Source organism: Xiphophorus maculatus, chromosome 13 (genome assembly GCF_002775205.1).
Source record: "Xiphophorus maculatus strain JP 163 A chromosome 13, X_maculatus-5.0-male, whole genome shotgun sequence".
NCBI lineage: Eukaryota > Metazoa > Chordata > Actinopteri > Cyprinodontiformes > Poeciliidae > Xiphophorus > Xiphophorus maculatus.
Window position 1 is genome coordinate 13,903,378 of NC_036455.1, and position 21,753 is coordinate 13,925,130.

The 21,753-nt window shown below is 45.1% G+C and overlaps 2 protein-coding genes across 4 annotated transcripts in view; both read right to left on the bottom strand.

Annotated features, from left to right (window-relative positions):
• Positions 1–298: 298 nt before the first annotated feature.
• edn1 (endothelin 1) lies at positions 299–4,290 on the bottom strand. The gene is made up of 5 exons (XM_014470164.2): positions 4,138–4,290; positions 3,868–4,018; positions 2,933–3,067; positions 2,748–2,822; positions 299–1,489 (listed from the first exon to the last, which is right to left on the bottom strand). The coding sequence occupies exons 1-5, from the start codon at positions 4,256–4,258 to the stop codon at positions 1,378–1,380; spliced, it is 594 nt and encodes a 197-aa protein (XP_014325650.2). The 5' UTR covers positions 4,259–4,290; the 3' UTR covers positions 299–1,377.
• Positions 4,291–8,152: 3,862 nt separating this feature from the next.
• Positions 8,153–21,753, bottom strand: part of hivep1 (human immunodeficiency virus type I enhancer binding protein 1) — a 39,845-nt gene continuing 26,244 nt past the window's right edge. For all 3 annotated transcript variants that reach the window (XM_023344447.1, XM_023344448.1, XM_023344449.1), the window contains exons 4-9: positions 15,568–21,197; positions 14,703–14,836; positions 14,447–14,622; positions 12,185–12,286; positions 10,493–10,950; positions 8,153–9,381 (exon numbers count right to left, since the gene is read on the bottom strand). In XM_023344447.1, the coding sequence (XP_023200215.1) occupies positions 8,614–9,381; positions 10,493–10,950; positions 12,185–12,286; positions 14,447–14,622; positions 14,703–14,836; positions 15,568–21,197 (7,268 nt within the window). In that variant the 3' untranslated portion in view covers positions 8,153–8,613. The remainder of the gene's footprint in view (positions 9,382–10,492; positions 10,951–12,184; positions 12,287–14,446; positions 14,623–14,702; positions 14,837–15,567; positions 21,198–21,753) is intronic.

Here is a 21,753-nt window from a genome sequence, read left to right on the forward strand (position 1 = left end):
TCTGGAATATCATCAGCATCGTTTTATATTTTTAGCTGTTTTTGAAGTTTTTGTTTTATGCTCATCTTGATTTCTCATCATCTAAAATCTCATTTATGGATTTTATCTTATTGTTTTGTGATTGAAGGAATTTTCTGACGTGTTTTCATGAAAACTTTGAGCTTTTCAGAGCTTGAGTCCTTCTGGATGTTTTTTTGGTTTCTGATGATAATTTAGAAACCAAATTATCTCAGATTTTCCCTGTTTGGATCCACAGCCAGATGGAAACACATGCGGCAGTAACCATGGAGACGGTCTGTTAGTGATAAATAAATTTATTGGCCAGAATTCGGCACCATTTCACAGAAATGAACCCGACAAACATGAGACGGACCAATATGGCCTCCGCAGGAATTAATAAATAAATCAGAGAGGAAAACATAAATAACAGGAGTGAAGAGAAAAAAAGTCCAGCGGTTCTGGTTTCAGTCGAGTCCGAGGAAAACCGGAGCACCTTCACTGACATCATCATCACCTCAGCTCCTCTTCCTCGCGTTTTTTAAAAAATGTTTCTCTTAGAGTCCCACTCTGACTCCGAGTCCGAGTCGTTTTCCAGATAAAAACGGCCTCAAAACGGAAAACATGGAGCGGATCAGAAAAAACATGGAACGGATCAGGAAAACATGGAGTGGATCGGGAAAACACGGAGCCGATCAGGAAAACATGGAGTGGATCAGGAAAACATGGAGTGGATCAGAAAAAACATGGAACGGATCAGGAAAATGTGGAGCGGATCAGGAAAACATGGAGTGGATCGGGAAAACATGGAGCGGATCAGGAAAACATGGAACGGATCAGGAAAATGTGGAGCGGATTAGGAAAATGTGGAACAGTTTCCAGCATATTTTAGATTTAAACACTTTAGTTACTTTACATTTTTTAGACTTTAAATACATTTCAGACAAAATGAAAATCCTACTGACCAAATAAACAGTTTTTGTTTTAAAAATACAAACTATCTAAACTTCTAACATAATTCAGGCTGTAAAAATAACAAGTAGATGAAAAAAAGCTTTCAGGATGAAAATCAGATTTTCTTCTCTGAATCTCAGTTTCTTTGCATCCTACATGGGATGCAGCTCCTGCTTCGAGTCATAAAAAACGACCATTTGTGTCTTTGACCAGGAAATATTGAGGTTTTGCGACTCTTCCGTGTTTCCCGTGAGACTGCGGCTGGAATCCCTGAAGGTGTGAGTCTCTGTTCGCACTGTGGGAATCGGGTCCAGGTGTTTTCCGCTGCAGCCCAGGTGTCTGCCCCCGGCCCCTGGCGCCACTCAGCTCCAGTTACGGCTCTGCTGCCGCGTGTTTCAGTCTGAACTCTGAGGAGACGCGTCCCGTTTAGGATGCGGCGCTCTCGCCCTGCCACGCTCCGGCCCGGTGACGCCGCCGCGCCGGCCATTTCTCCAGCAGCAGGCGGATCCGCCGGACCGCTCCGAACACGCCCTCAGGCCTGCAGAGGAACAACAGTCATCAGAAACCAGAACCAGAAACTTTAGAGCGCACAAAGTCTAAGCTCCGCCCACTAAACCAAACAGGAAGCAGGTCAGGAAGACTGGATCCTCAGGGAGTTCAGTTTTTCATTCTCTCTGTTCTAATGAAGCAAACTACAGTAAAAATCTTTTAACTATGGATACAAGCAGAAAATTCAGGTTCTATGATTTTTCTTTTTTCCCCTCAAATCCTTGAATTTCAGGTTGATGACCATTTTTCAAGATGGCTGCCACTTTTGAGCCTTTTAAACCAATTCTTGCCATGTAATGTTCCTCATTTTCATGTCTTGGATGAAGTTCATGTTACATCAAGTTTTTTCCTTTGCTCATAACATTCATGCAACTTTAAAGTGATTTTATGTACAAGAATCAGAAATGAGGACTTTGCTGTTGTGAGTCTCAGACAACCAAGTGACAGGAGGTGAAGATGAGACGCAGACATTCGTCTTAATGGTTAGCGTTAGCTTACCTATTTTGTGTGTGTTTAGCGGTTTAGCATTAGCTTGTACTGATTTTTTGTGTCTAGTCGTTTAGCATTGGTGGAGTTAAATTCTTATTTAGCAAATTAGCAGGTAACCGAATTAACTTTTTGGTTAGCTGTGGCTAACCAAAAAGCTATTGCCGATTTCAGCGCAAATATATATTCTCTATTAAACCATGGCGGCCATTTTGAAAAATGTCCATCACAAAAAGAAAACACAAGATCAGAAAAATATGTATGATTTATGGTACAAAACACATTGTTTTTCTTTGTTGATTCTGGAAAAAAAATGTAATTACCCAGAATTTACTATTTTTATGAATTTCTTTAGAGTTTTCTTCTGAATTTTCCAGATTCTTAGAGTTTTCTGTATATTTATAGACGGGTTGATGTTCGGTTCAGAAGGACTCAGATTTGGTAACTTATGTTTTTCACTAAGATTTAAGTCCCTGAAGCTGCAGGTGTTTATTCCTCTTTATGTCGTCATGAGAGTCACGTGATGGATGGATGTTAGAGACCAGAACCGGTCCAGAAGGCGGGAAACATGAGCGAGGCGGGTAAAGTTCTGGTTGGATCCAGATTCCCTGAACGAACCGGAACTGATGTGCGGACATGACGGAACATGAAGGTTCCCCAGGAATGAGCTGCAGGGAACATCCGGGAAGAACCCGGAAGTTCTGCAGGAACATCAGCTGTTCCCGGATGTTCCCGATCCACCTGTGTTCTGTTTGACTCACCTGTCGGGTTCGCCCGTGTCGTCTGTCCGCGCGTGACCTGGGGAACGAATGCGCGCGCCCGTCGTCATCTCTGACCTGCATTGCACGAGATCACATTACAGTGAGCGTCACGCGCACAAACCAGTTACCATGGTCACGCAGGTGCCTGAGTGGTGATTTGTGATTTGATTTGATTTTTTACACACCTGAGGCAGAAGTTCACGCAGCTGCTGTCATTTCCATGCAGACATCGACATCTGGGCGCGCGCGTGGTTGCCGTGGAGACCGACAGGTCGCGCTTGGCCCGAGGCGCGTTCCCGAGTCCGTAGGAGACCACGCGCCTGGAAGGAGAGAAGATTTCAGATTAAAATGAAATAAACAAAGACAAAGGAATAAATCTGCTTCTTATTAGTGCGCCACAAACATTCCTGCGCATGCGTAATACCCCAAACAAGTCTGGGTTATTTTGTAGTTTTTGACGTTTTATTGCCATCATTGAGAGCTCATAATTTAAAGTAAATTTCTGTCATCTGTTCACATTTATATAAAAAATAAAATGATAATAATAATTTTCTACCAAAATTATCTATTTCTTTGTTTTGTTTTCAATCGGAGCCTAAAATTCTATCAAATTTGACCGGATCAGAACCAAATGACGGACATTATAAAATCGTAATAAATTAAAATCCAGTTACTAAAAATACTTGAGATTTAAATAATTTAATGGTCATTTTCATATTTCTCGAAAAGTGCAATTATAAAGGAAATCAGATGAAAGCACGAGGCTTTTTCCGGGTATGAAATGGGAAAAAAGGAAATAGGAGGAAAATTACAGCGAAATAGTTTCGTTACTTACTGCGGTCATATAAAGAGTCTGACTAAATAATAATAATTACGTTTTTAAAAGTATGAAATATTTAATTCAGCTTCTAAAATAGAAATCAAAATAATTTTTTTCATCACTTGATCCACTTTGTTTATTATTGTTTAACTGAGAAGCTGAGATGTTCCGATGGAAGTTCGGTTCAAAAACAGAAACTTAGTCTGGAGCTTTCAGCTCAAAGTGCCGCAGCAGAGTTTTGCGCAAACAGCGTCAGGTTGGTTTGGATGCAACCCGGTCCGAACCTCCAGCTGCACTCACTCAGGTGTGTTGACCCAGATGATGTCCAGGTGGCAGAAGTAGACGCACTCCTTGTCCAGGAACGTTGCGCAGGAGCAGCGCTTGTTGCGCACATGGCGCTGCGCGCTGGCAGGTGCCGCTGAGCGCGTCCCTGCGGCTGGCGCACACAGAGCTGGAAGGAAAGCAGAGAGACGGCGTGAGGTTTTGTTTTGTTGCTTTCTGCGTGTCGGAACCGTTTCAGCCGTCCGAACCCGCTCGGTTTACTGAGCATGCTCAGTGGGAGCCAGTTACCTGCGCAGAGCGTCACGCACAGCGCGGAGATCCAGAGTTTAAAATCCATCTTTTGTGAAATGAGGAATAATCCGCAGAGGAACCTGAGCTGAGCATGAATCCTGTTTCTGTGGCTCCACATGTGCAGCGCTGCGGCTTTATAAGCAGCCTCTTCCTCCTCTTCCTCCTCCTCCCTCTGAAGTTTGTTTGTCCCTGTGGGGTTTCCACTGCGCTGCAGCTTCCACCCAGCAGGCGGCGCACTGTCACTGACCCAAAAAACGAGGTCAAAATCAGAGACTTTATGAACCTACAGGCTTCATTCTGGGCCATTTAGCCTAAAAACTGTGGATTTATGTTCAGGAGATGGAATGAAAAACTGAAACTAAACTGATTTCACTCTCAAACATCATTTAGAAAAGATTGAGAACAAAAAAGTATATAAAAAAAGTAAAAACTAGAAAAAAAACGACTCTGTTCTTCACTATTTAAACCAGGGGTCTCAAACTCCAGTCCTTGAGGGCCGCAGTCCTGCAACCTTTAGATGAGCCTCTGCTGCAGCACCTGAACAGAATAATTAGGTCATTAAGGCTCTGGAGAACCGATCCACACCAGGAGGAGGTCATTAAGTCATTTCATTCCTGTGGTTTGTACCTGTGGCTCATCTAAAACCTGCAGGACTGCGGCCCTCGAGGCCTGGAGTTTGAGACCCCTGAGTAAACCATAAGTGCCAATGTTATTGCCATTCCCAGTAAACAAGTTCACAGAATAGAACATTCCTCTGGTGCAAAAAGTACAAATGAATACTAAAAATAAAATATGTATAAACACGCAGCGTTTCTGTTCTCTGCAGCTTTTATATGCATCTGGATCAAACTGCAAAAACACAAAGTCTGCCACGTTTCATCAATATAATATTATATCTTACTGAAAAGTTACTTGTAAATTAGTTTTGTCTTATTGTAGGTGTAATAAGATATTTGGATTGGAAACTAGACTAAAATATTTGATAATATTTTGTGTTTTTGCAGATCGTTCGTTTGGTTCAGTTAAAGCAGGGATTCATGTGAAAACTGCAGGACAAACAGCAGCAAGCTGACCAGTTTCATTCTTACTGGGGTAAAACCACTGAAACCAGTTTGGTTTAATCCATTTATCTGTGATTGTTTGATGTAAACTTCAACGTAACACTGCAGGAAACGACTCTGTGAACAAACCAGCAGAACATCAGCCATGGATCCTCTTTACACTTACAGCTTTTCCTGCTGGTTTCGGTCTATATAAAAGAGTCCGTTTTATTCTGGCTGTCCTGCAGGGGGCGCTCTCAGCTAACGAGTCCGTCCTTCCTCAACCTGCAAAAGGCTTAGAAAGAAATGCAACAACCGTGGCTGACAGAAATGTTTCTTTATTTCCTGGAAGTTTAATATTTAACTTTTTAAATTTTTATTTTATTAAAAAAATAATTTAATGTTTAATTAAATTAATTAATTATTTCTAATTTAATAATTATTTTAAAAATAATTTGGGAAAAAAACATTGAAAAAGTTTTAAATTAGATTCGGGAGAGTTTCCATTTGTCCCAGGAGACTCTGTGTTGATGGCTGAAGTTGCTGCTGGATTTGATGCTAGTTTCTGTGTATAAAGGTGTTTTTAAGGAGTGCGCCCCCTGCCTGTGATGGGACTGTGAAGGCTGATTGTTAGCAGCAGTTAAACTATGACGTTTACAAAACGATGACTAAAGACAAACACAACCATGAAAACTTGTTTCATTTAATGTTATTTTTGAGCTTTTAAACTGTCCTGAATAGTTTAATGTGTGATTAAAGTGAGAAATTGTTGCTAATTTCTGATTCTGCTGCTGTTTTCTTCAGATTGTCACCTGCAGTGACACATGTCCTCCTGCGGGGGTCGCTGTTGGGTTTGGCTCTGGATGGATGAGTCACCGCAGAATGAGCCAATCAGCTGTAAGCAATCTTCTGAGCTGTTCGACCTGAAGCAACGCAGAGAGGTCAAAGGTCAGCTGCAGAAACTAAACACCACAAATCAGGAAAATCAGAATTTCACAGATTTTCCTGAAATATTTAGATTTTTAGAAATGCTAGCTAGGAGTTTTTAGAAATTCAGATTTCTAAAAATGTCATTATTAAGTTTGAGTTAACTTGAATTGTGTGATTCGTCACATAATGAAGCAGGTGACGCCATCTTGAAAGGAATTTTTATTCATCAGTATGTGATTGATGATATCTTTAATTACCGTTCAGAAGAGTCAGAATGTGATTGTGTCGAGTCAAAACTCATTTTTAGATGTCTGCAATGTCATAACAGGTCGTCAGACGGAAGTGATTTTATGGTAACGTGGCCTGCCGTAGTTTACCTACCTGACCCATCCACCTCATAAACAGAAGCTGGTGTTGCATTTTATTTATTCCCACTTTTTTGGACGAAATTACTTTAGGATTATTTTTACTACGTTTTGCGTTTTAATTTTGTTGAGTAATTTTCAAACTTTTTGAACCAAAAATTCACCAAATTGTGTGAAAGTTAAATCAGTTTTATATAGAAAGAAATAGATTTTTTTCTTTTGTCTGATTTTATGTAATTCATATAATTATTTTCATTCTAAAATACCAAAATTTCCATATATTTCCTTTATATTTTAATCCGTCTGCTGATGTAATTTTTAAATATTAAACATTTGATAGTTACTCACTACTTTTTACCAAATACTTTTTTCAGTGTTTTGTTGCACGGCGCCCCCTAGTGAACAGGCAAAAAGCAGCTTTTTAAAAATCTGTTCTCATTTCTCACCAGAAACATTTTAATGAAGCCGTTAATAAGTATTTACACCCACAGGTTGATACTGCGGAAGAAATCTGAGTGGAGTAAAACGTCCCCACAGCATGATGCTGCCACCACCATGCTTCACGGTAGGAGTTCATTTCTGTAAACCTTAAAACCATTTTCACTAATTGTCTCGATGGTGATGGACCAGTTATCATTCAGAATAATTTTATTGAAATGTAGTGCTGGAAAAAGTATTTACACCCTTACATGTTTTTTCTCCTGGTTCTGATTTTTAGTCACATTTAAATGTTTAAATCAAAAATAAGCCAAAGAAAAACAGAAATCTGTTTTTAAATGCTGAATTAACTAAGTAAGTGATCCAAACGCGATGAGTGCGATGTGAAAAAGTAATTACCCCCCCTAGTGGTCAGAGGTTGGCATTGATGAAGTCTTTTCTGTTTCAGGATGAACTTTGACCTGCAGAACTAAATCAGACACTTTGGAGGGTTGTCCAGCAGGAACAACGTCTTATACTGCAGCACATCGATTAGATTGAAGTCCATACTTTGACTAGGCCACTCCAAAAACAACCTACTGAGGCAGCCTACTTCAAGTCATCAGACTGGTTCTGTTTGGGTTAATGCTGGAATACAGAGGCCTAGTAGGAACCTATGGAAAGCCGTTTTATTCAAAATCAAACACTGTTACTGATAAATATTCAATATCTCATTGAATATTTATCAACATTTTAACAATATAGAATGTTAAAAGATTATATTTTTATTTTAGCATTTATTTGTTATTAATTCCATAATGGTGTTTTATTTTGTAAATCTTTCATAGACTTGTAGTTTTTGGCTCCATTTCACTAAAGCCAATGCAATAAGTTGCTTTACTAGATAAAAGTCAGAAAATAAAAACACCATTATGGAATTAATAATTTATAAAATAAGGTAATCATTTCTTTAAATATGTTTTATTTTAAGGAATATTCCTTTAATTTTGAATGAAACGGTTTTCCATAGATCAGGTCTCTGTGTGGCTGATGAAACTAAATCAAAAAATGTGGTTCAACACTTTTATAAGGGTGTAAATACTTTTTCACAGCTGTATATGTACTTGTATATTAAATTTAAATGTATGGTTTATTTTTAGCTAAATGCTATAAAACTGGATTTATTTACCTTTTAAATTCACAGTGAATAGTGAAATATGATTGTTTTGTTCAGTTTCTTCTAAAAGATGCAGCAAGATATCAAAAAGCTTCATAAACAAATATTTACTGATACAGTTAAGAATATTCATACAGCAATGTAAAGCTACCATAATGCACATACCTATATAGACTTATGGATCAAAATGTGCACTAGATGGATTTTTAATAAATAGCTGAACACAACATCTGTACACAAACATTTTTGCCCCATAATCCATAGAGATTCACTCAAACATGAAGAAGTCCGTCGACGTTTACGGGTCAAATTTTCCAAAATAAATCTGAAATAAACACAAACAACCAGCGGATTATTTACATTGAACTCCAAAAAGGCACAATCGTCTTTACAGCATGTACAAAACAAACGGTTGGTCGTCGGACGATGATTGCACGTAACAACATCAGCATCTGTGCTTTGGAAGGAGAGCCGCGGCTCGAGTGTTTCGGTCCTTAAAAGTGACGAGTACAAAAACAGAAGAGAAGAAGAAGAGGCGGCGGCCTCAGGTGGCGATGACAAGTCGATCTTCGTCGTCGCTGGACGCCTCGTTGTATTCGTCCGTCAGCTTGGTTGGGCCGGCCGGCGGTTCTGGTCTGTCGGCGCCGGCTCCTGGGTTCTGCCGGGGGGGGATCCGTCCCTCCTCCTTCTCCGCTGGCGGCTCCGGTGTCGCTGGCGGCTGGGCGTCGGCGCCGGGCGGCAGCGGGCTGAGGGCGGACAGCGACGGGATGATGGCCGGCAGCGCGATGTTGACGATCTGCAGGCCCGGCACCGGGCTCTGGGCGGCGCCTTGCGGAGCCGGGCCGGACGTCAGGACCTGCAGGCCCAGCGCGGCGTTGAGCGTCAGGCCCGGCGCGTTGGCCAGCCCCATCAGGTTGAGCGTCTCCAGGCCCGTCACCGGGCCCAGCGGGAAGCACGGCACCACGCCGCCCAGCGCCGCCGGCCCGCCCTCCACCTGACCCGGGGAGCTCGGCGCCGGTAGCGGGCTGGCGGCCCGGTGGATGACCCCCACCGCCGGGATGGTCAGCTGGACCGGCCCGGCCTGCAGCGGGACGAAGGCAGTCACACCAGCCGGAACCAGCTGGATCCCCCCAACCGGCACCATGCTGTAGGGCGACCGGGCCGGCTGCTGCGAGTGCAGCGGCAGGTGGCTGAACAGGTGAGTCTCTGCAGCCGCCTGCAGGGGGAGCTGCAGCTGAGGCGTGTAGGACGTCTGGGTGCTGCGGTCCACCGGAGTGCTGGACTCACTGTTCACCGCTGCAGGTCCAGAATTCTGTGGAGAATCAGAACCAAGGTCAGCTGTGGGGTCAGGGTTCATTCAGATCAATGAAACGCCAAAATTAATATTAATGCTCCCCCAGGGGCGGCTACTTCCCTGTAGCAGGAGGCTACATGCATTCCCTACACTTATCAGCATTAGCCTTGGGTAAGCTAATGAGCATTCCTAGCACAGATAGATGTACTAGCCTATACAAGGCTAATGCTAACATATCTGTGCTAATGAACAGCAGAAAAAGAAGAAAAACCAGCGAGTGACCAGTGTAGGCATGCTAGTTGTTAGCCTATCCAGGGCTAACGCTAGTGAGGCTGCACTTGTTACCCAGGGAAAATAAAATTTAAGACGTATATCTCCACAGAAATGTATGAACTTCATCCAGCCATCTTTTCACTTTCTCATGATAGATGAAATAAAACTACCTAGATAGCTATTGTGTGTTAGCAGTGACTTAGCAGTAGCCTCAACCACCTTGGGTCACAGAACATTTGAGGAGTACGACTCAAACTTTTGGCTGACAGAGAAAGTCTGGTAGAAGAGAAAAATACATCAAATATACGAGATTAAAGAAAAACTTTAAAACCTGTGATTAATTAGACACCAACTTACTTTTTAACATAAATTTAAGACTTTTTAAAGATGTACAAACATCCTGGCTACCGATACCGGGATATCAGATCAGCATAGATGTAGCCCACATGTGTCAAACTCCAGTCCTCAAGGGCCGCTGTCCTGCAACTTTTAGATGTGCCTCTGCTGCACCACACCTGAATAGAATAATTAGGTCATTAGCAAGGCTGGGAGAACTGATCTACACAAGGAGGAGGTAATTAAGCCATTTCCTTCCAGCATTTCGTACCTGTGGCACATCTAAAAACTGCAGGACAGCGGCCCTTGAGGACTGGAGTTTGACACCCCTGATGTAGCCTCTTGCTACAGGGAAGTTGTCTTACTTTTGGCACTAATGCTTCTCCATACGGAGCGCTGAGGTGGAGGGTTTGATACCTGGTGCAGCCGGACAGGAGGTCTGTGGCGGCGCCTTGCAGGCAGGAGTCACAGGGGGGAGAGGGAAGGAAAGGAGAGGAGGGAGGGAGCATGAGCATCTCACCTGCAGCGGTCTGGAGCCGCGGCTCAGCGCCGGTGGACTAACGGGTCCGTCAAAGTCCGGGTAGTCGATGGACATCTGCCTGCAGGGCGACACGGGGCTCATCATGTGCACCGAGTCCGAGTCGGAGGGGCAGCAGTCTGCGGTGGCGGTGACGGGCGGTGGGGAGAGGACTAGGGGGGCGGGGCAGGTCACTAGGACGCAGTCTGAGGGTTCGAGGGGCTTCGAGGGGAGAGACACGGCGCTGATGGACATCTGGGCGAGCAGCGCGCTGGGCGGGACATCGGCCTCCTTGGAGGAGGCATGCTGTGGGCTGGCGGACACCGAGGGGTTGGTGGACAGGCCCGACTCCGCCTGGCTGTCCTCCTCTTCCTCATCGTCGTTCTCCTCATCATCAGGCCCGTCCGAGTCATCGCCATCCGAGTCCTGGCGGTCGGTGCTGCTCAAATGACTTCGGTCACCTGAAGCAGAAAAACCTCATGAGTCGACGTCAACGCTGAATGTTTCCTGTCAAATGTTGCAAACAGTGTCTGATTATTTTATGGTAAAAATTACAATATTCCAGTCCTGAACCGAAGGAACCGACCGGGCCACTCATGCAGCGTAGAACCTCAAGGTTTTATCATACCAGCCCTGTTCAGTCCACTTCAACCCAACGGCAGTCTGTTTCCCAAGAAAGTCTGATTCAGTTTATGAGGTGTGAACGCTAACCAACCTCTGACCTCTGGTCTTCCAAACCTCGGTCTGGGTTCTGTTGAAGTGAACTCTGGTTCAGTTTGAACATGAACATGAGACCGCTCCAAAAGCAGGAAGTGGACTACAGCACAGGGCATTCTGGGTAAATACAACCAAAGCTAGCATGCTAGCCTAGTGCTAGCAGCAGAAATGGCTCCTGGTCTTTAGCCAAAGACTAAAGAGAAATCCTCCAACCACTAAAATCTGACGCCTCCATCTTGTTTCCATCTGGTGAAGAAGGAAGTTGCTCTCAGGGTCTTCAGAGGTTTGTGTGTCGTTTCCTTCCGTGGTTCTTGGTGCAGCGCCCCCACAGGCCAGGAGGGGAACAGGTTGCACAAAGGGTTTGGATCATTTAACACAAAATGTAACAAATGTTGCAATTTTGGTTCCAATCTAACCAAGTCTATCAGACGATCAGGCAGTAAAACTTCATAAACTATGAAAATCTGACTGAAGAAAAGGTTGAGACTTTGCACAAGCGATGATGTTGGGGCTCCAGTTTCCCCTGGAAAGATAACCATAGCAACAAGTAACTCAGCATCTTATCTGGCTTTATGACTGTTGCACCTGTGGTTTAACACCACCTCAGCCTAAATAAAACCGTAAATAAACTGTAAGGAAGGATTTAGGGTCGGGGTTAGGATTGGAAGGAGGAAGCCCCTCGGCTCCATTACAGGCAGGAGAGGAAAAACAAACTCGGACCAGAGAACGCTCTCAGGCAGCTCGCTCTCCTTTTCTAAATTTAGACGCCGCAATTTCCTCTTTCTGAGCACAGTGCTTGCCGCCCACATGGCCTCTGAGTTACCAGAGGAAGAAGCTGCTTTTAGAGTTCCTAATTAGACGGAGGCAAAACTATTGATCCGCATAGCAACACCAGCCGCCTCTGAGTCCTGCTGAGCGTTCTGCTAGAGAAGCCAGTCGTTTGGTTTGAACATTAAGTCATCCAGCGGAGCTTCGTACCAGAGTCCTCTGCGTCCGGGTCCTCCACCGCCCCGGCTGGCACCCCCATCTCCATGCACTTCTTACTGTGGGCCTTGGACTTCATGTGCTTGGTCAGGTTCCCTGTAGACAGAGCCAGAGAGAGGTTACAGGTGGAAGAGCTGGAAAGGAGCTTACATAATGGGGCGCTCTGTTTGGGAAAGCTGAGGAACTGATGAAGACATTTTTAAAAGAACGTGGGCTGCTGACTCTGGGTTCTGTTCTGCAGCGGAGCGTGGGAAGTTTGATCAGGACCGATGAATCATAGCTGGAGACGGTGGAACCACATCTTTCATTTTTACAGCCTGGAACAGTTGGGAAGAGCTGGAGTTGCTCCGTTAAAGTAAATGTGACGGCCATGCACGGCTCCTGCTGCACATGCTCAGTGCAGCTTTCCCACCAAATCCAATCTAATTCAGATCTGAGGAGTTTGCAGCAGCAACAAACATAAAAGCTTCTTTTCGACAGTTTTATGTACACCTAAAACTGTTGGACATAAATTTAAGCTAATTTATAAAATTGACTGTTTCAAAAACAAATATTTTTTAGTGAATAACAACTTAAAGGTTTAGTATTCTGTATGTTTCTGGCACATAGTGCCATTTTATAGCACAATCAACTAACTATGTTATCTTCAGTTGCTTTAAAAACTATCAAATATGTCTTAAAGAAATTTTACTCCCTTATTTTAACGCCTTGAAATTGTGTCTCTGTCTCTTTAAGAAGCTCCTGTTCTTTCTGAAGCTCCGCCTCCAGGAAGTCATCCCAACATGGCTCCTCTAATAACCCTTTAGGGTTTTTATCAGCGTTACTCTGAGCAGCAGTTAGTTCCTCCAGGCGTTTGCTAATTGGTGCTGGCTAGTCTGAAGGAGCTGAGTTGTAGGGGAGGGCTCCTCTGTGAGGAGGAGCTGCGCCTCGAAGGCGGGGCTAGGTCCACCCAGACGTTTTGCAGCTGAATGGAGATTAAAGAATTTCTCAAACATGCATGAAATAATCGAGGCAACAGTCCAGGAAATAAAATTATAACATGATGTAAAGCTCAATAAATACTGCCCCTTTAAGAAGATAAAAAGCTTAAATTAGTCTGAATTATTTATGTTTATGGCCTTCATATTTTGAGTCACTCACTTTTACAAAGTTTATTCCAGCTCTGCTTCTTGTCTGGGTTTTATTTTGGTAACACCCAAAGATCATCACTTAACCCGCTTGAAAAACTTCCTGAATACGCCCCTGCCTAGGAGTCTGAAGTTTGCATTTAATATAAACAATATTCAGGCATTAGCATCTTTAAATATTTTAAATGTGACGCACTAAATTAAAACTCACTCAAATGTCTGACGAGCGCTAATAAATAACGCTATTAATTCAAACTCTTGTTTGTTCTGCTTCGCTTCTACCTCTGTGCCACAATCCGTAACATGATGTGAAGTCATACACAGACCTGCTGAGGAAAGTTGTTACCATGGAAACGGTTTTAAATCCTAAATGATTCAGCTCCCATCTGTCACCTGAAGTCTCTGCTCCAAGACCGACACAACTACCGCAGACTTTGGTCACAAGGTTGTCGGACACGTGCGACATCAGCAAAATAATTCTTCTGTTTTTTTAATAACAAATGCAGCAGATTTGTTACATGGAGAGCGCTGAAGTTTTCAGGAGTTTTTTAATGGCAATATATTTATAATACATATTATATGTGACATAAAATATTTGCAAGGTTAAACTAGAAACACATCAGTCAACATGTCAGATCATTTTAATTTTTTTCAGACAAAATGAATTTATGCCTGTAATATGGATGTATTTTCGTAAACAACTTATTACTTTGCTTGAATACAGAACTCTGAACAACAAGCGTCTTTAACAATGGCCTTTTGTAGCTAATCCTCCTTGTAGAAGCTGTTACTGACTCTCTTCTCCAGAGCATTTCTGAAATAAAAATCTGTTTTGTGGGGTGCTGCAGTGGCGCCGTGTAAAAGGCCAGCCCAGTCCTCGACGCGGCTGTCACAGGTTCAAGTCCTGGCCTGATGACCCGCATGTCTTCCACCTCTCTTATTGTCCATTTTCCTGTCTGACCACTCTCTAATAAAATAGAGCCAATAAAACCTTAAAAATAAATATATAAAAAATTGTTTTATGGGTCTGACATGTGAACCTATTTTCTGAGAATCTGCTTTGCTAACAAGTAGAAAAAGGTGAAACCCAGACAAACATTTATCTTCTATTTAGGCTGAGGCCTCTTACCTTTCGTCTTAAAGGAGAAGTTGCAGTGGACACAGTGGTACGGCCGCACATCCGAGTGGGTGCGGATGTGTTTGCGCAGCATGCTGGGCTTCTTGCAGCGAATGCCGCACTCCTCGCAGATGTATTTTCCTCGTCCACGGCCGCGCACGTACACATACTCCTCGTTAGATTTGTATCTGTGGGTTTGCAGGGTCACTATGAAATCCATGAGGCGACAAGAAAACCTCTGCGAAGATAATCACAGAGCAAGTCTTACCCGCCGTCAAAAATTTTGATGCGCCGTGGTTCTGCTGAAGGGGTCACTTCCTTGTCTGAATCGTTACTGGTTTGAGGTTCTGGTTGTAGTTTACCTCTCGGTTCTGTTGACACAGACTTCTGGGCAGCCAGAACCTAAAGGAGAAAGTAAAGTCATAAATTTATGCAATTGAATAAAATCAATGGTGGGTACCACAAGCTACAAAGCTTGCTATGCTAACCCTGAAGTACTAATCATAAACGTTAGCATCGCTAACACCAAAGTGTTACACCAACAGAGTATTTATTGGAAGCTAATGGATAATGCGCTAATTTCAATCATTCATGTTTCATTGACACATCTACCTGTATGGTTTGCTCTTCAGGAAGTGATTCTTTGGAACAGACCTTTCACTCATAATCTGAGTTTTATAGTTGTTTAGTATTGCTAACTCTGTTGCTGATTTTGCGTAATGGTCAGAAAGTATGCAGGACATCAGTAGATTTTAATGTGTTTACTGGTGCATGCTGGGTACAGAACAAACATTTTATGAACCACATCATCGTTGGAGAACATGAGGAATATTAACAGAAACAGTCCAAAGCAGTTCATGTGTGTTAATCTTTACATTAATTTGTTCCTTTCTTTACAAAAAAGAAAGTGAGGAAATTGAACTCCTGCGTAAACAAAATAAGAACATGAATATAAACGTCTTATTACTATAAGAAATAACAGTTGATAAATAGCACAGATGTTGAATTTTAGAATACTTTGCTGTTTTGTTAACAATAATTTGAATAAACATTTTCAAAGTTACCAAAAGCGCTAAACAAAAGCTTAGCTATGCTATTAGTGGAAGTGTGAGATATTTTAAAAAGAGACTCACCCGGGGCATGATGTCCTTCAGTTTGCCTGAGTACGACAGGATGTCCGACTTCCCACTCGTCTTTATAGCAGAGGTGTAGTGGATTTTCTTGGAGCTCTGCTTGGAGTCAAAAAGAGACATCACCATCTTGGTGGGTAGCCCCAGGGGGTTGGGATTGTTAGGGTTTACAGTCCAGGAAGTATAAGCTGATGTCTTCAGGCCAGTCTGCTGGACATGCAGAGGTTTTCTCTTCATCAGGAAACACCATGTGAAGGTGGTAGTGGTCTTTAAGCTGGGAAAAGACAGGCGGTGGGTGTCCTTGGTGTTCACCATCGATACCGATGTGGTCAGTTTCCCCTGTCCGGAATGGAAACTAGCAGGTCGGATCAGGGATTTGGCCGGGGACCATCTCTGCTCCTCAGTTTTTTCGTGGGGCTTTAGGGAGGTGTTGGGCACGGAGGTGTCCTGACTCCCTTTCGTAATAGTGAGAACAGACTCTTCCGGAATCACACTTCTCTTGTCTTTTTCCAGTCCAGAACCATCAGGTGACATGGGTTTCACATCATCTGTGGCCTCCGAGTCCTTCTCAGAAGCTGTCTTGACGTCAGGCAGAGGAGGCGCTTCGGTCTCGATGGGGCTGTCCGCCGGTTCTGTTGTGCAAACCTGCCGAACAAGCATCAGTTTCCTCTGTCGTGTCACCTCAGACATCTTTGAATTGAGGTAACTAAGTGATCTTCCATCTGTCAGACAAGCCACCCCATGCTCATCCTTGGCCCGTTTCTGGTGCTTCTCCATGTAAATGTCCAGACTGTTGGCAGGGGAAAGCATGCGCTTACTGGAAGCAGTGGGTTCCTGCTGGGGGCAAAGTGTTACTGAAGCCAGTTTCTGAGTGCAGAAAGAAGGGACCTGGTCTGGGTGATTTGGAGGAACGTCTTTCTTTGCTGTCAACACAACCTGAGGGGTGGTCTCGACAGTGCTGTGAGACGATGCCGGGATGCTTTTATTGGACAGGGAGGAAGAAGGGTGCATCTGCTCATGAGTAATCAGGATCTGTGGCAGTGGAACAGGTCCTGGTTGATTCTTCTGCTGCTCAGCTGCCAAGACAACCGTCTTGGTCTTGATCTCAGAGGCTTGCTGACTGGTAACAAAAACATTCTGTATTACATCTGATGATTTGGGAATACTCAGCATGGGATTGGCTATTGGAATAGTTAAAATTGGCAACGCGATCTGAGTCCCCTGTGCACAAGAGAAGGAGAATGTTTGGCTTGATCTCTGAGGGCACTGAAGTTGATATTTGGGAACGAAACATTTCTTGTCTTCAAAGACGGAAGTTTTGTTTTGGACACTTTCCCGACCCACTGTGATCTGGCTGAGCGGCTGCTGGATCTTCTGGGTAATTTTAACCCTTGACGTTTGATGCCAAGGGTGTGGAAGACCATGGACCTGTGGCAGCTGAGTCGGACTTCCTAGATTAATACTTTGCACTATTTGCTCATTCTTTTGCAGGGGTGCCTCTGCAGGATGAAGTATGAATGGCTGAGATGCGGGGCGTCTACTGGATATGTGAATCTGCTGGGATCTGTTCTGTGGAAAAGAGCTGACGTTTGTGATGGGAGCTTTGTCTGCAGGGATGACGGTTTTCCGCACAGGCTGCTGGCTTTCTGGGCCAATCTTTAAAGACATCTGTCGAACCAGTGGCCCTCGCCTCCTTTCGATAAGCGGTACCTGGGAGAGTTGTCCAGTCTTTGGCTGAGCAACAGGTGACAGAGACCTGCTGGGAGACACATTTCCACAATCAAAGGACTTGCTACGATAATCACTTGAAATCTCCACAGAGGGCTGTGTACAGGTGATTTGCTCAGATGCGGCACGCCTCATGATTCCAGGCACACCAAGGGTGTTGAAAGCTGCTGACAGACTTTGGGTATCCGGGGCTTTGCCAGAACTCTCGGCTCTGGATGGACTTTCAGATCGAGAGAGCTCATCTCTATCGAAAGAGGCAGAGATGCTGGAACAACGAGAGAGACTGCTATCCCTGCTAAGGCTGCGTGAGAGAGTAGACTCAAAGCTGGATTCCCCTGAGGAGTGATCCATCTGAGCCAACCGAATCCTTTTCTTTTTTGGAGGAAGTTTCTCTGCCGGTAACTTTGATAAGCTCTCGCTTCTCTGAGGCCAGTTGAACTGATCTGGAGGCTTGTCTGCTGGTTCGGCAGCCTGGGTCTCATGCTCCCTGTCTGAATCCTCTGTGACTAAAATCTCAGGGACCTGGATGTTGCTTTGGCGAACAAGACGAGACTGGACAGGCGTGGAGTTAACACTAAGCCTGCCATCATTGCTTTGCTCGTTTTTTTGGTTTCCATATTCAGTACTGGAGGATTTGGTCATTTTTTCATGGTAGGTCTTGGCGGAGCCAGCTGCTGCTCCTTCTATGTTGGCTTCACTCAGGGAGTCCTTCTCCATGGTTATAACTGGAGAGACCCTATCCACAGAGTCTGCCTCAAATGAGCTGTGGCTGGTCAGAGAGTTGGTGTGTTTAATCACTGACGTCCCACTGCCCTGCCTAGGTAGCTCTCCCTTCACCGAGCTGCTGTTCTGGGTTTCTCTAATGGGCGACAGTCTGGAATCTGTATTCATCCCTCGTGCTACAAGTTGGATCTGAGGTAGCTTTGGCTGGTTGTTTTTGGGCTGGACCTCTACTATTAGAGAATGTCGAGAGAATGTCCTGTTGGTAGGATCTATTGGAGACTCAAAACTAACTGAGCATGGTGGGATGGTGTCAGTTGGAGACTGATCATCCTCATCACCAACACTTTTCATTTTCCGCCTCTTCCTGATTGATGTCTGTTGATCCAGTATCCCTGAGCCGATTGTTGACCTTGGGATGATTGGGTGTTGTACGCCGACGTGAAAAACATCTTGATCACTTTCTTTAACAACCACTGGCTTGTTCTTTGGGGCACGAAGCTCTGAGCAGTAGAATTTCTTATGAGTTTCGAAGTTCTCCAACTTCCTGTACCGATTCCGACAAGTTTCACATTCATACATCGTGCCTTTGTTTTGTTGTGGCTTCTTGTTTCTGTCCTGACTGTGTTCAAATGACTTGCTCCTCTGCATCAAGTCAGCGGAGATGCTCGGGCCATGATGGCCCTCATCCATGGAGCGAACAGAAGGGAGGCCATGACCCTCACTTGTGGAAAAATCTTCCACTGCTACCTGTCTGACCAAAGTGCGAGAATGCATGGCAGGGTTTGGAGTTGGTGGTGCTGATGAGAATACCTCATCATTTAGGGAACCAATTTTATCATCAAAGGATTGACAGACCCTCAGAGGGTGGGGGATGGGAGGAACGTTGACAGGTAGGGCTGAATGTCCAGGCGTGGTGGGCATGGAGTTACTTCGTGTTATTGGCAGACAGTCCATTGGAGGGTAGGGGGAAGGAACGGAGAGCAGAAACACTGGCTTTGACTTGTCTGTGGGGGTGAATGGGGATTTAGGGATGTCTGAGCTGGAACTCGACCGCCTTCCCATTGGTTTTAAATCAAACTGAAATGAATCTTTGAAGATGTATGATTTGGGGGAGTCAATGCTGCCTCTTCTGGACAGAGAGGTCCTCCGTGGCTTAACGCTATCCAGCTGTTTGTTATCCACCACTGCTTCATTGTCGGATATCAGCTTTGAAATGCGCTCTTCCAGGGAGCGGGCAGTGGCTTCCAGTGGTGGGCGCATTTGTCTTTCTGGGGGTCGTGGTTTTTGCTCAGCTACATGCATTAAAGTTGCAGCCAAGGCAGGGATGCTGGGAAGTGTATTCTTGGAAATGTCAAGGTCTACTGGGGGAATTATCTTCACAAAAGGACTTGTGGGGCTCATGGCCTGGTCGGCGCTTTCAGAGCGAGAGAAGTAACCAGAATCTGTGCTTCCTAAACTGCGGGGACTGAGCAAACACTTGGGCTGCTGCTGCTGAGAGAAGTCTGTAGCTTGCTGCCGCTGAAGTTGAGCATGCCCGCCCAACAGGGGAGACTTGCACTGCTGGTCTTCATCCTCACTTACAGTGTCCAGTGAGGGATTTGTACCTTCCACCTCCTTCAGGGAGGACAGAATGCCTGGTCTCAGATTTGTAGCCTGAAAGTCTCTTTGCCTTTGAGCAGCAGCTTGCTCAGGTGCAGCACCTGTAACCCTTGGACTATCTGCCCTCAGAGGAGACGCGTTAACTGGATACACAACAACTTTTGGAAGAGCTGCCGTCACTTTAGGTTCGTGGGCCCTCCGACTTGGGGAGGATCTTACTGGTAAGTTCAACTCTAAGGGTGTAATGCCTGCACCTTGCAAACTGTTTTCAGAGGAAGCAGCTGTGCAGCTCTGCGTAGAATCTGGATCCAGGTCGGCTGTGCTACCTTCTTCATCACTGTCAGCACTCTCCTCTGCCTCTGAGTGTGTACCAGCAGCTTTGTCCGATTCTTGAGACAACGATCCACCTCCGGATTCAGAGCGTGCCATGAGCCCCAGCTTTATAGCGTGAGCGTGGGATTTCTTGTGCTTGTATAAGTTGCTCTTGGTTTTGAAGGAAAAGCCGCAGGTGACGCAGGGATATGGTCGCTCTCCTGTGTGAGACCTGATGTGTTTGAGCAGCACGCTGGGTTTTGCACACGCCCGGCTGCAGTATTCACATACATACTTTCCGGGCTTTTTAAGTTTTTGGTCCTTGGCGACCTGCTCAGCACCGAAGTTCATGACAGTGGTCATTTGCATCTGGTTGCTGCTCGGCGTTACTGGAACCTGAATGGTGCTGGGAACACTGGCAGGAATAGACTGGCATGTTTGTGCTACTGGGGGTTGGCTTTGGGGCAAAGCATTGGTGCCCATTGGAGCTGGTGGTCCGGTGCTAAAGTTCATGTGCAAACTGGGTTTTTCTGAATTTGAAGCAACTGGCATAAACTGTGGTGCTCCCTGCTGTGATGTCTGCAGATTTCCCTGCAGAGCTGCTGCAATGCCAATGACGTTCCCCTGTTTGTCAATGTAATAGGTCTGCATGTGGGGAGGCTGCGTCTGGAGACCTAGGTTGACTGCAGGGAGAGGAGTTACTCCCCCTCTGAGCTGAGAATAGAGAGTAGCAGGTGGTTTATTGATGGCCATGGCCTGCGAGGGGCTTTTCCTCTCAGTCAGCGTGCTGAAGTCAGGCTCCATCGCCTTCAGCAGGACGTCCAGAGGGTCGCTGCTGCGGTACGACTCTCCCACGAAGCCGTGCTCTGGGCTCTTGCTGTCTTTGGCAAGAGGCTCTTCGGCAGTAACCTGCGGCCTCTCCTTGCTGTCCGAGGGCTCACGTGACGGAGGCCTAGAAGACTCTTGCTTCACCTTCTCAGCATCAGAAAAATAGGACCCCTCCTCGAGGGATGCTGCAGTTCGTACAACATTTTCTGGGTCTTCTTTTCTGTTTGGAGACGTTGGTGGATTGCTGGAGGGGCGGGTGGGGAAGGAGGAAGGTTTCGTGTCTTTAGGTGACGAGTCGTGGGCTGCAGCTTCACATGATTTTGACTTCAGGGGCTTCTTCACAGGAGATTTGGGATTTTTCTTCAGCTGATTTTCTCCAACAACCTTTTTCCTCTTCAGGCCTTTTATGCTGTCTGCAGCCCTCTGACTGCTCTCAGACACACCTGTGGAGACAGAAACAAACACATCGATAGAAGGTCAACTATCATTCAGTGTTTTATAGTCCTGACCAGAAAGCAAAAATACGCTTCGTCAGCTGAAAATCACCTCCCGATCAGCATTATAACCGATGTCCTTTCCTTCGACTCGACTAATTTGTTACAAAATCTGACAAAGAGTTTTTCATAAGAAGACTCTTTAAAGATTTATTAAAGTTTCTGTCGTGTCTGGGCGTGCCGTGGTGGCGTAGCGGTTAGCGCGACCCTTATTTGGAGGCCTTCAGTCCTCGACGCGGCCGTCGCGGGTTCGACTCCCGGACCCGACGATATTTGCCGCATGTCTTCCCCCGTTTCCTGTCAGCCTGCTGTCATATAAGGGACACTAGAGCCCACAAAAGACCCCCTGGGGGGGTAAAAAAAAAAAAAAAGTTTCTGTCGTGTCTAACACTCGTTCTGGTTCTGTGAAGCAGCTGATCAGAACCCTGCAGCCTCAGCACCGGACCGGGCTGGGGTTTTTCAGGACACGGTTACGTAACGCTCGCTGTGCTCCGTCACAGTTTCC